General features: G+C 38.6%; 1 protein-coding gene across 1 annotated transcript; it reads left to right on the forward strand.

The window, feature by feature from the left end:
• The first annotated feature begins 1,844 nt into the window (after positions 1–1,844).
• Positions 1,845–11,824, forward strand: LOC106153421 (uncharacterized). Its single transcript, XM_087015149.1, has 13 exons — positions 1,845–2,050; positions 2,246–2,688; positions 3,029–3,206; positions 3,679–3,735; positions 4,049–4,171; positions 4,864–4,974; positions 8,414–8,611; positions 8,780–9,123; positions 9,527–9,704; positions 10,192–10,248; positions 10,553–10,666; positions 11,536–11,730; positions 11,787–11,824. The coding sequence occupies exons 1-12, from the start codon at positions 1,984–1,986 to the stop codon at positions 11,649–11,651; spliced, it is 1,986 nt and encodes a 661-aa protein (XP_086871275.1). The 5' UTR covers positions 1,845–1,983; the 3' UTR covers positions 11,652–11,730; positions 11,787–11,824.
• The last annotated feature ends 342 nt before the right edge of the window (positions 11,825–12,166 follow it).

Genomic DNA, 12,166 nt, shown 5'->3' on the forward strand with positions numbered 1-12,166 from the left:
AAAGAAACGGCCATGGAGTTATGGCAGGTTACAATTTTTAAATGTGTCATTTTATAATGGAATTTCACTATAGAATTTCGCTACGGAAAGTCAACGTTTTGCCATACCATCAGTCAAATTATTTTTTATGACCACAAGGAATTTTTCCGCACTGCAATACAAGTACAGCACAGTTTTGTAAACGGGAAATACCTACTTATGCCAGGTCCTGCGCGAGAGGGTAGGCTTGCGTTAGCATGCAATGGTGTGTGGCAACTCAGGGCTTGTGCGAGAGGGTAGGTTTGTGATTGCAGGCTTAATTCTGTGGCAACTTACAATCTGTTTGAACGTGAATTTAAAGGCTAACAGTTGACAAAGACCCTCACTCCGGAAACATGATTCGACAGTCCGCGTATTCAAGCCTCCTTCTTCTGTGTATTGCAGGTATGTATGCCTTACTATTTCTGTCAGAAAGAATAACATAATTTATCATAAATCATAAATGACCATAATCTAGATACACATAATATGTGTATCTAGATTATGGTCATTTAAGCCTCCATCTTTTGATTCTGTTCTATGAGATCTGCACCGTTCTCAAAAGGTAAACTAACAAACGGCGGCAGTATTAAATGTGTAGCGTGGAAAGTGTGGGGATCCTTTCAGCTGTCACAGTCAAGATTTTCGGTTTTCTCTATTTTTTCAAAAAGGCAATGTCCATTAGCTGCAATGTATACCTTTACATCGGTTGGCTGAATTGTACATATAAAGGTTTAATAATTTCATTATATTTTTTAATTACAAAACCTTTGCTTTAAGTTCTTAGGGAATGAAAAAGTTGATAGGGTAAAGGCGATGTAACGAGACACACTCATTCAAAAAATGACATGAATGCTCTTAGTGTCAGAAATTATAAAGAATCCTTGAAAGTTACATGGCTAAGAAGAATCATGTATAAAACTGTAAAAGATTAACCTTTTTACGTAGCTTCATAGTAAGAATGTGAAATGGTACAAATGGGAATAATTGAGCATCATACTTACAGTGTGATGTGCCATGAATGAGTTTCAAAAGCAGTTGACAGTTTGTATAGTAATGTTGAATTCCTAATAATGACAAGAGATAAAAATTGTTCGTTTTGGTTAAAAACTGATTTTCCTGGCGTAAAATACGACTTCACCATACTTACCAATGGTAAATAAATCCATTCCGACATTCAAAGTTAGTTTGATTTTTTTTTTTTTTTCAATTTTTTAATAACCTCATTAGAGATTATTGCGGATGTATAAAAGGCCATTTATGAAGGTCTGCGTGATCTGATGGCAATCACAGATTCTAAAATAATTGCGATAACCAGCACGACGCAGGAAGAGGACCGGACCTACCTACCTACCTACCTACCTACCAAACAAAGAACGGTGGCTAGTATTGACATAAAGCAATTTCCAGTGGACCGGTAAAGATCATCCTCCAAGGTTCTGTCGCAGGTTGGGGAAAAAGAAGCATGGAGAAAAAGATAACAAGAGGACCCAGAAGAGTTGCTCCTGTTATATAACTGACACAGTATGAGGCGTTATAGAAACTACCCTACGACCCCAAAGGATTGTTAAATGCGTTGCTTTAGATAATAGTCATCGTATGGCTTACAAAAAAACCAAAGGGCCTAGGAAGTACTAAGTCAGAGCGCCAGAGATGTTCTGCAACGGGTTCAGTGCAAAGGCAGTTTATAATCTGTTTTATCTAAACATTTCCAGAGTTTTTCCTTATCATTTTTACCAAAAACCGAAACAGATTGAAACAGATTGTCTTGCCCAACATGAGATTCATATTATAAATCCTTTGCCGTATTTCAATTTCTCTTTGATATCATAAGCGGTCTCCTCGGCCGCCGTGATCAGCTTAAGGGCGTCCAGGGCTGCGGGAAAGAGACCAGGCTCTCCCACCAATTCACACAGCTGCAGTTATGTAAGATCTGTACCCAGTAGCCTGCGCAGTCCCACGAACATGGGTCCCAAAGGGTTGGATACGTTTTACCAGAAATACACTGAGGCATATGGAATACCAGTGCTTGGTAAGTTCAAATGAGGCCCAGATTTTTTGCCATGGCGATTGGAACCTTACTTGTACCTAGCAGCGAGTTGATAACATTAGACATCAGGCAAGAGTAGTTTAATTTCTTGAAAAGTTTTCTTTGGCGTTTATATTCAAAGCTTCTGCCAAAATATTTAAACGCATCTTGAAACATGCACTATTTTCCAACCTCCAGGATCCAGAAGCGTCCCAGATGATGCACTTCGCCGTGCCTGCTACACCGTGCGCTTTCTTTTCGCCGACCGCCTCGATGTTCGTACTGCATATTACCAACGCTTCGGCCGCTTTGCCGTCATGGGCAAAGACGAAGTCACCACCGACATCCCAGAGCACTCCCACCTCGATCCCACCTACTGGGACAAGCGTGCACGTGGTCTCGGGGCGACTCTCTCAGCACCGGTTGCAACAAGCGCAGAGGAGAACCTCCTTTGCTACACTAAAGACGGGTACCGCAGTGAAGACATCGCCCTCCATGAGTTTGCGCATGCGCTTCATAACTTAGGCGCCACGTATGGTGTGTCCACTTTCCAGAGCCGCCTCAAGAGTGCCTATGATAGCGCCAAATCTAGAGGATTATGGGCAAATACCTACGCCATGACCAATGTCAACGAGTACTGGGTGGGTTTATTCGTAGAACTTAAACTTATATTTCGCTTTTGTAAACTGTTCAGAGGTATGCTTGTGTTTATATATTATTTCTGTGTGTAGGATGCTTTCGTTGACTTTATTTTGTGTTACCAATATCTAGACCGATTGCCAATTTTTCATGAATAACTAAGTGCGTGCCTGTCCTTGTTCGTATCGTACAAACCGGCACGTGCTCGGGTAGCATGTTTATTTTAAGCACGTTAACTTTAAGTTTACAAGTCATAAATTCCAGTTGATCGACGCACCAAGATGTATACAACTTTTTGATTGGCATCTGAGCAGTTCTGAGGTTACATTTATTTTCTCACAGGCGGAGGCAGTACAGAGTTACTTTGGCGTAAATACCCACAGCGCCACGGCTAATGGCGTACACGGCCCAGTCAGCACCAGGGACAAACTGAGGACCTATGACCCCACTGTGTACGGACTGATCCAGGAGATCTTCCCGTGTAACAACAACTACATCAAGAGGTGTGATAAGTCACGTGGTAAGCCGGTGCTTTCTATCTTTGATTTAACTTTAAAATCTTTGTTTTTTAATATCACTGATCAAGGATATCAATTGTTAATTGTGCCTCCATTTAAGTCACAGTTCTTTTTTTTTTCAAACAACGGAATCATCTTCCCCCTCCCCAATATTTCAATATCTAAACAGACAAATATAGGGGACGAAGAAAATTAATTTTTATTCGGCTGTTGTTCGAAGAAATTCCATGTTTTATTGTCAAATTGAGCGCTGGTAAAATGCTTTACTTGGCTACTTATTTGTTTTGCTTTGCCCAATAATCATTTGTGAGATATGTGGTATACGATGTTTTTTTCGGCAAAAAGAACAGATTGCCTTCCCAGGCCTTGGATTGTGCCATTATCAGATGTAAGTGCCATCGTCAAATTTGGATAAACTTTTCATTTAAGAAATGATAAATAAGTTGTACTGTTGAAAACTGTTTCCTATTCCAGCGAGCGAGGCTGCCCAAACTCTGCGGATGAACTGTGACTCATCCGGAACAGGTACAGGTAGGGCGACAACATTGCCTCAAGTAGCTTCAAGACATGCGCTTGGTCGCTTTTATATGTCATTCACAATTGCTTTGCGATTTTTGATAAGTCCAAATGAATATTGGCTGTAATTCTAATTAGTAACAAGGCATCGGGACTTGCTTCCTCTTTGCTACGTAGGACCCAGAGCATGTACTTGTTCGTAAGATATGTTTTGCAACAGGGCAATAATTGTCAAAAGAATTTGCCTCTACTAATCCTTACAGATCTGGATCTGAATGGGATACGTTCATTCAGTATTCAAGACTTACAGTACTTGACTCCATTTCAGGCACAACTGCTGACTGCAAAGATAACAATAAATACTGCCCAAGCTGGGCTAAAAATGGCGAATGTCAGAAGAACCCGAGTTACATGTTGCCCAACTGTAAGCTCAGCTGTAACCGTTGCTCTGGTAAGTGTGGTCTGGCCTTATCATAGTGAAAGAACTTTTTAAAAAACTGTAGAAAAATATCGATTGGCAAATGTATACCCGGTAGAATTTAATTTTGGTTGAAAATAACTTATGGGCATAAATTGTTATATGTAAATACAATCATTTGTTTTGTTTTTGTTGGAATTAAAACTTAATTATAATTAAATGAAATAACTTATGAGTGTAAATTGTTCAATGAAAATACAACCCTAATATTCTGTAATAAAAATAAACAGTTAAGTGTTTGGAAAGACGTGCTGATCGATACATAAATGAAAAGAATCATTTCTAAGTAGGAAATGAAAAAAGCCAAAACGTAACACGATAACGAGATTTGTAACATCTCGTCATCTCGAGATGATACCTGTAACGTTGACAGAGGTCCAAAAATCAGCATAAAAATGGAGATAACCTTAATGATGAGATCATGTAATTTTAACAGACAATTTAACTTATTTTTTTAATAGATTGGAGCATTTTTGATTCAGGTACAAGTACTGCGTACCGAATTCCATTCAATAAGGTCAACAGATTTTTAGCGTTTCGTTTGGCATGTAATGCATCACGATGAGGAATCATTTAACTTCTGTTGGTGTTTTCTATTTTTCGCACACACAAACACACACATATCAGACTTTACAATCGTACGAATAATCTTTCTATGTTTTCAGGCGTGAATTGCGTAGATAATAACTCAAACTGTCAGAATTGGGCCTCGAGAGGGGAGTGCAACAAAAACCCCGGCTACATGCTCTCGAATTGCAAGAAGAGCTGCAACGTCTGCTAGGAGTTGAAATGGTAGACAGTTATTTGTCTATTCATCGGATAATTGTTATCAGTTCGTCTGATTATCTTTTTATGTTGCTAAATAATCATATGGTAAAAATAAGCATCGTCATATTTTCTTATTTCTCCTATGACTGGGAATAAAATTATATACCAACATGCCATAAGACACCCAAAAATAATTAGATATGGGCATATCAGATTACATACATGCAAAAAAGTCCACATGACGACGATTTACAGCCTCGCGGGAATGCTTTTCCCTTGACGCTATTTGTCGCGCTGTCGGTCGAAGCAGCATAAATTTCAAAACAAACTGACTGCAAATTAATCACGAATTTGAACCGCCAAGTATCGTAACAAGTTTTCATTTCTTGTACACATTGTTTCCACAAGTATTTTCTACCCAAACTACCAAAAGAAAAAATTGTTTTCTATGTTGTTGGAAAAACTGCCCTTTTTCTCTGAATCCACGTCTTTACTCCCATTTCGCCTCCAGCTAAAAATCACCACTCAGGTTGACGTCTTACACTACTTGACGTCACATGACGTCACACTTCCTGCACAATCCTATCTCCTCCGGTACCCTCTATTGCATTCGGCTTAAGCAGCTCTGCATGGTGTCTGGCTCGCCTACTGAAGCTGCAAATTACCCCCTAACAGCTTCAGTAGGCATGTCAGACACCAGAGCCGCTTAAGCTGAATGCAATTTAGTGAGAAACCTCTCGGAGATGGGCCGATCCTGCTAGATCGATCTAGGATTGGGAGCACAGTCTTAGAGAGGGGGTAATTTTTATTGAAACCTCCCGAAAATTAAATATGTGAACGGAACGATTCAAAATTTATATCAATAAGATTAATCATATATTAATATATTCATAATAAAGTCATTGAATTAACTATGCAAGAATTAGATGTTTTTGTAATGTAAGATTTATGCATCTCGCGTCATAAAATCTCATTCAAACTAAAACCTGGTTATTTGCGAACCAAACCCAGAACCCCCAATGACCAGTTCAGTCCTTAGATCAGTACCTCATTGAGCATATGTAGGATATATCCTTGGAAATGGATAGCTGAGGGAAAAATCCTGCAAACTAAAATGATTTCATACTAAATTTGCCCCGTATGTGGAACACCATCACTCCGCAAAAGTTTCAGTACTTTTTCGCTTCCTGGTCCTGATGTTAGCCCGTGTGTGCCATGTTTGTGGTAGGACGGGTTTCACGGTTGTCATGAAATAAGATGTGTATTGTATTTTCGAGGTAGAAGTAGTTCCGTCTAGATTGTCGTTCCCATTTCATTGTAAATTTCTTACTCAACTATTTCTCTTTTGTTAGTTTTTACCTTTCCGTGCCTTTTTTTCACCGTTGCATTTATAGTAATTCGTTTTCCTTACATATAGTTATCATCAAATGAGAAAATTGATTGATGATTATTAGTTTTTTACCGATAGTTGTACATTGTTAGACAAAGGTAATTAAATGGGAGTTATATTTTTATTTAGCTCTCTAAGATAAAGCCTTTTTTGCTATTCAAGATGAGTAGTTCCTGTGCCACTCTTGTGGTAGGAATGATTTCTTACAGATACCTTAGAATAATACGTGGGATGTATTTTCAAGAATAAGAAGCTGGTATACTCAGAATCCTGAAAGTAGCCTTGCAGCAAATCTTTTGTCTTTTTAACAAATAAAAATATCAATATTACAAAACCGCAGTGTGCATGTTTAAATAAAATATAACTATTTATAACATTCTGTGCATACCCACGCTTAAAAGATTAATCTATAAAAATCGGAGATCAAACAGATCCAGGCAAGAGAACATTTCAGGACCACGCATGATATTCCCTAATGACTTTTACAGGTGTGCGTCCAGAACAGAGCTTCTCAGTGACAAAATTAAGACCAGGTGGTCCCTTTTTTTTTTTTAATCTTTTTTGATAATTTGATCTGAGGCCAGTTAAGAGCTGCAAAGTATTACAGATTGTTTTATTCTCGTAACGGTAAACCATGCACATTAAGTAAATGTAACAGACGCCTACTGATGCATAAATGTTTGTATATATTAACTTATCTCATTTAGGAAATAACTGAAACATTAAGACTTATCTGATGTCGTCTCACGAAACCACTTGTTAGAAATCGTAAACATCGTCAAATTACTAAGAAAAAGGGTAAATATAGACACACAGCAATAGGACCTGTTTGAGTATAAAGATAAAAGGGAATGATAAAGACGTCTCCTATGTCAGTCAGTCACGCACTCGTCTTTATAGTCTTCTCCGTAGCTTGCCTATTCCACAGACTATTCTACCGGCACAGGTAAATACACGGTATAAATTTCTCTCTCTGTTTTGTACACATGTACTTGTGCTGTACATATCGACACATCCAAGATATTATAATTAGGGGTGTGTTTGGGGGGGGGGGGGGCACATCGATCATCATGTTGCCAAATTTATCAAAAAGGTGATAATTTAAGTAAACGTGAAATGTTGGTTCTTTATCTTTTACAATTTCTTTGTGTGTTGTTGATTAATGAAAATATACTGGTACTAACTCTTTCAACAGATGTTGATCAAACCCTCTGATGACCAAACTTTTCCTTTATTTTAAATGTAATGACGGTTTTTATGTTTTCTTATATACCAGGGACAACAATATCGCCGTAACTCGGTAAAAGTGCATAGGTATTGAAGAACGATGAAGACCACTCTGATCTTGTTTATTACAGGTAGGCATTTTTATTTTATACATTTAGTAATGAACTCACTAATTTTCAGAAAGAAGAAATATGACCGACCCCAACGATCAAATGGAGGGGGGGAATATATTTTCGAGGCGTAGCTAGGTCAAACAAAAATGGATAAAATGTATAAAAGCGCACCCTTATTACGTGGTAATCAGTATTTTTCGATCCTCATTATTTTCAAATTTAAAGAATGCTGATTATTGGTTTGGAAAGTGGGGAAATTTACAGGAAAACCCTAAAAACAGACAACGTGCGTCGGGCAGTTTGGCATACCAGCTCCGTTGGTCTGCCGCTAGATGACGAGGTCCAAATACTACCAGTTCAACTAAAATTTCGCGCATTCTCGCTTGCGATTTCACACTACATTTGGATATGGCTTGTAAACATATATATAAGTCGATGACTGTAAAATAACTGAAGGCAAATTATTCGAATGTGATTCCGTGACAACGAGAATTAATTATGAATTGACTGAAAAATATCTTTTTACTTTTCATATCGTCCTTGAAAAACGTTATTGCTTTTTTTTCATGGGGCCTGGCAGCGTATATGTGCATCAATCCTGACAAATGTTTCGACTATAAGTACTGATATGAGTAGGCCTCAGGTTACCTTGAACCACAGAAGTTTTTTATCTCATAAATTATTTGCCGCATTTTAATTTCTCTTTGATATCATCAGCGGTCTCTTCAGCCGCTGTGATCAGCTTAAGGGCGTCCAGGGCTGCGGGAAAGAGACCAGGTTCTCCCACCAATTCCCACAGCTGCAGTTACGTAAGATCTGTACCCAGTAGCCTGCGCAGTCCCACGAACATGGGTCCTAAAGGGTTGGATACGTTTTACCAGAAATACACTGAGGCTTATGGAATACCAGTGCTTGGTAAGTTCAAATGAGGTCCAGATTTCTAGGCAAACCTAGTAATCTAGCAGCAATTTCATTTATTAGACATCAGACGTTTCAGAAGTAAAAATGAAGTTTAATTCGTTGAAAACCTGTCTTTGTTGTTTCCTCTCTGAAAATTAAAACATTAGTTTTGATAACCTCCAGGATCCAGAAACGTCCCAAATGATGCACTCCGCCGCGCCTGCTACACCGTGCGCTTTCTCTTCGCCGACCGCCTCGATGTCCGCACTGCGTATTACCAGCGCTTCGGCCGCTTTGCCGTCATGAGTAAAAACGAGGTCACCACCGACATCCCAGAGCACTCACACCTCGATCCCACCTACTGGGACAAGCGTGCACGTGGTCTCGGGGCGATTCTCTCAGCACCGGTAGCAACAAGCGCAGAGGAGAACCTCCTTTGCTATACTAAAGACGGGTACCGCAGTGAAGACATCGCCCTCCATGAGTTTGCGCATGCGCTTCATAACTTAGGCGCCACCTATAGGCTAGTGTGTCCACTTTCCAGAGCCGCCTTAAGAGTGCCTACAATAGCGCCAAATCCAGAGGATTATGGGCAAAAACCTATGCCATGGCCAATGTCAACGAGTACTGGGTAAGTTTTGCTGTACGACTTGAACTTTTGTCAACGTTATGTGATTAGGCCTACATGTATATATATATATATATCATGCATATAGGTCGGATTTAGTCGAATTTATTTTGAATTTCCAAATAATACCAAAGTGTGCGCCTGCATGTCCCTGTACGTATCCAAAGTATAGGAAAATGCACGGGTAAGTATACGTTAACTTTAAGTTTACAAGTCGATATTCCTGTTGATTGACGCAAAGATGTATTTAACTTTTGGATTGGCGTCTGAGAAGTTCTGAGGTTACCTTTATTTTGTCACAGGCGGAGGCAGTACAGAGTTACTTTGGCGCGAATACCCACAGCGCCACGGCCAATGGCGTCCACGGCCCAGTCAGCACCAGGGACAAACTGAGGACCTATGACCCCACTGTGTACGGACTGATCCAGGAGATCTTCCCGTGTAACAACAACTACATCAAGAGATGTGATAAGTCACGTGGTAAGCCGGTGCTTTCTGTCTTTGTTTTAACGTTTTAACTTTAAAATCTTTGTTTTTTGATATCACTGATCTAGGATATCAATTGTCAAGTGAACCTTCATCTAAGTTAGTTATAGTTTTTCAATCAACGGAATGAACTTCCCTCTCCATTATTTCACTATCTAAACAGACATCCTTTTAAGGGACGAAAAAAAATTAGTTCAGCTGTTGTTCAAAGAAACTGCGTGTTTTATTGTCAGTTAAAGCGATTGTGAAATGTTTCCTGGTCTTATTTGTTGTGTCTTGGCCAATTATCATTTGTGAGATGTGTGGAATACGGGGTATTTTTCGGTAAGAAGTTCATTACCAACAACTTGTCCTTTCGGACCTCTGATTATGCCTTCATTCGAATGGATATAAGTGCCATGATCAAATTTGGATAAACATTACATTTGAGAAAAGAAAAATGGTAAATAAGTTGTATTGTTGATAATTATTCTTATTCCAGCACGCGAAGCTGCCCAGACTCTGAGGATGAACTGTGACTCATCCGGAACAGGTACAGGTAGGGCGACAACGTTACCTCAAGTAGCTTCAAGACATACACTTGGTCACCTTTATATATTATTCACAATTGCTGTGCGATTTTTGATCAATCAAAAAGAATATCGGCTTTAATTCTAATTAGTAACAAGCATCGGGAATTTCCTTCTAAAGGCTGCGTTGGACCCAGAGCGGGTACTTGTTTGTAAGATATGTTTTGCAACAGGGCAATATTATCAAAAGAATTTGACTCTACTTCTTAAAGATATGGATCTGAATCTGATACGTTTATTCAGTATTCAAGACCCAGATTGACTACATTTCAGGTGACTGCAAAGATAATAATAAATACTGTCAAAGCTGGGCTAAAAGAGGCGAATGTCAGAAGAACCCAGGCTACATGTTACCCAACTGTAAGCTCAGCTGTAACCGGTGCTCCGGTAAGTATGGTCTGGCCATATCATAGTGAAAGTACTTACTGACTGTAGATAAATACCGATTGGCAAGTGTATAGCCGGCATAACTTTGTTTTGGTTGAAAGTAGAACTTTTAATAAAATGAAATAACTTATGGGCGTAATTTGTTAAATTTGTAAATACAACCCAAATATTCTGTCTAGTCTGTCCGGAAAAAAACAGTTAATTTTTTGGAAAGACATGTTGATCGTTGCATACATGAAAAGCATCATTTCTAAGTAAAAAAAATGAAAAAGGCCAAAACAACATGATAACGAGGTTTGTAATATCTTGTCAGTGCGAGATGTTACGAGTTATGTGGAGGGAGGTCGAAATATCACAAAAGAAATTGCGATCACCTTTAAGGTACACTTCATGAGATTTACCCGTCAAACTTGATCTCCCCAGGAAAATAAGCAATCTCACAAATTATTAATCTATCCTTCTCTTCAATTGGATTCGACCTTTGATGAAATTTATATTATAAAGGTTGATTTTAGCCGGCCAGTCATTATAACAGGGACCAGCCTATAAGCTGCTACGGAAACATCAGTATCAGGTACGCTCCAGAAAAATATTTTTAAAGGGGGCTAAATCATTTTAAGGTGTATGTAAGGTTTTATGAGAAGCTGTGGATGGCCAAAACGAGCATTTGGAGGATTTTCAAGCCCATAGACTGTACCTTTAATGATAAGTTCAAGTAATTTTTATAGGCATTTTAATGTTTTTTTTTTTTTTTGATAGACTGGAGCAGTATTTCTAGATATCATATCAAACATGATTAGTTACTTCATTTGGTGTGTAAGTACATATATCCAAGTTTACGAACAGATGAAAAATAACTTTGATTTCAGGAGTGAGTTGCGTAGATAAGAACTCAAACTGTCAGAATTGGGCTTCGAGAGGGGAGTGCAGCAAAAACCCCAAGTACATGCTCTTCAACTGCAAGAAGAGCTGCAACGTCTGCTAAGAGTTGAAATGGTAGACAGTTAATTGTCTATTTATCGATTTATTGTTATCAGCTCAACTTATATAATAGTAATTAATATGTTTCTATTTATCGATTTATTGTTATCAGCTCAACTTATATAATAGTAATTAATAGTAATTATTATAGTACTATTAAAAATAAGTATGATCATATTTTCTTATTTTTCTTATGACTGGACAATAACACCATGCACCAACATGCAAGCCGCTAAGATCCGATGAAATTTCCGAAACTTAAAGAAATATGGTGCCTAATGGTAGACCGTACGAAATTTGCAATGTTGCGAACGAAAAAGTTTTTTTTTTTTTTTTTTGCATTCATGACCATTGTATATGCAGTGTATGTATCTCTGCATTTGGAGACGATGTGACAGGAATAGTAGTCCTAGGAATTACAATCCTGGGCCCCATAGTATTAGTAAACTCGGAAGGTTAGAGATAGCAGGAAGTATCGATGTCAGTATCTGAGACGAATGTCACTTTTACAAGGAAGCC

This window comes from Lingula anatina, chromosome 6 (genome assembly GCF_051362555.1).
Source record: "Lingula anatina isolate TDL-2025a chromosome 6, LinAna3.0, whole genome shotgun sequence".
Classification (NCBI taxonomy): Eukaryota; Metazoa; Brachiopoda; class Lingulata; order Lingulida; family Lingulidae; genus Lingula; species Lingula anatina.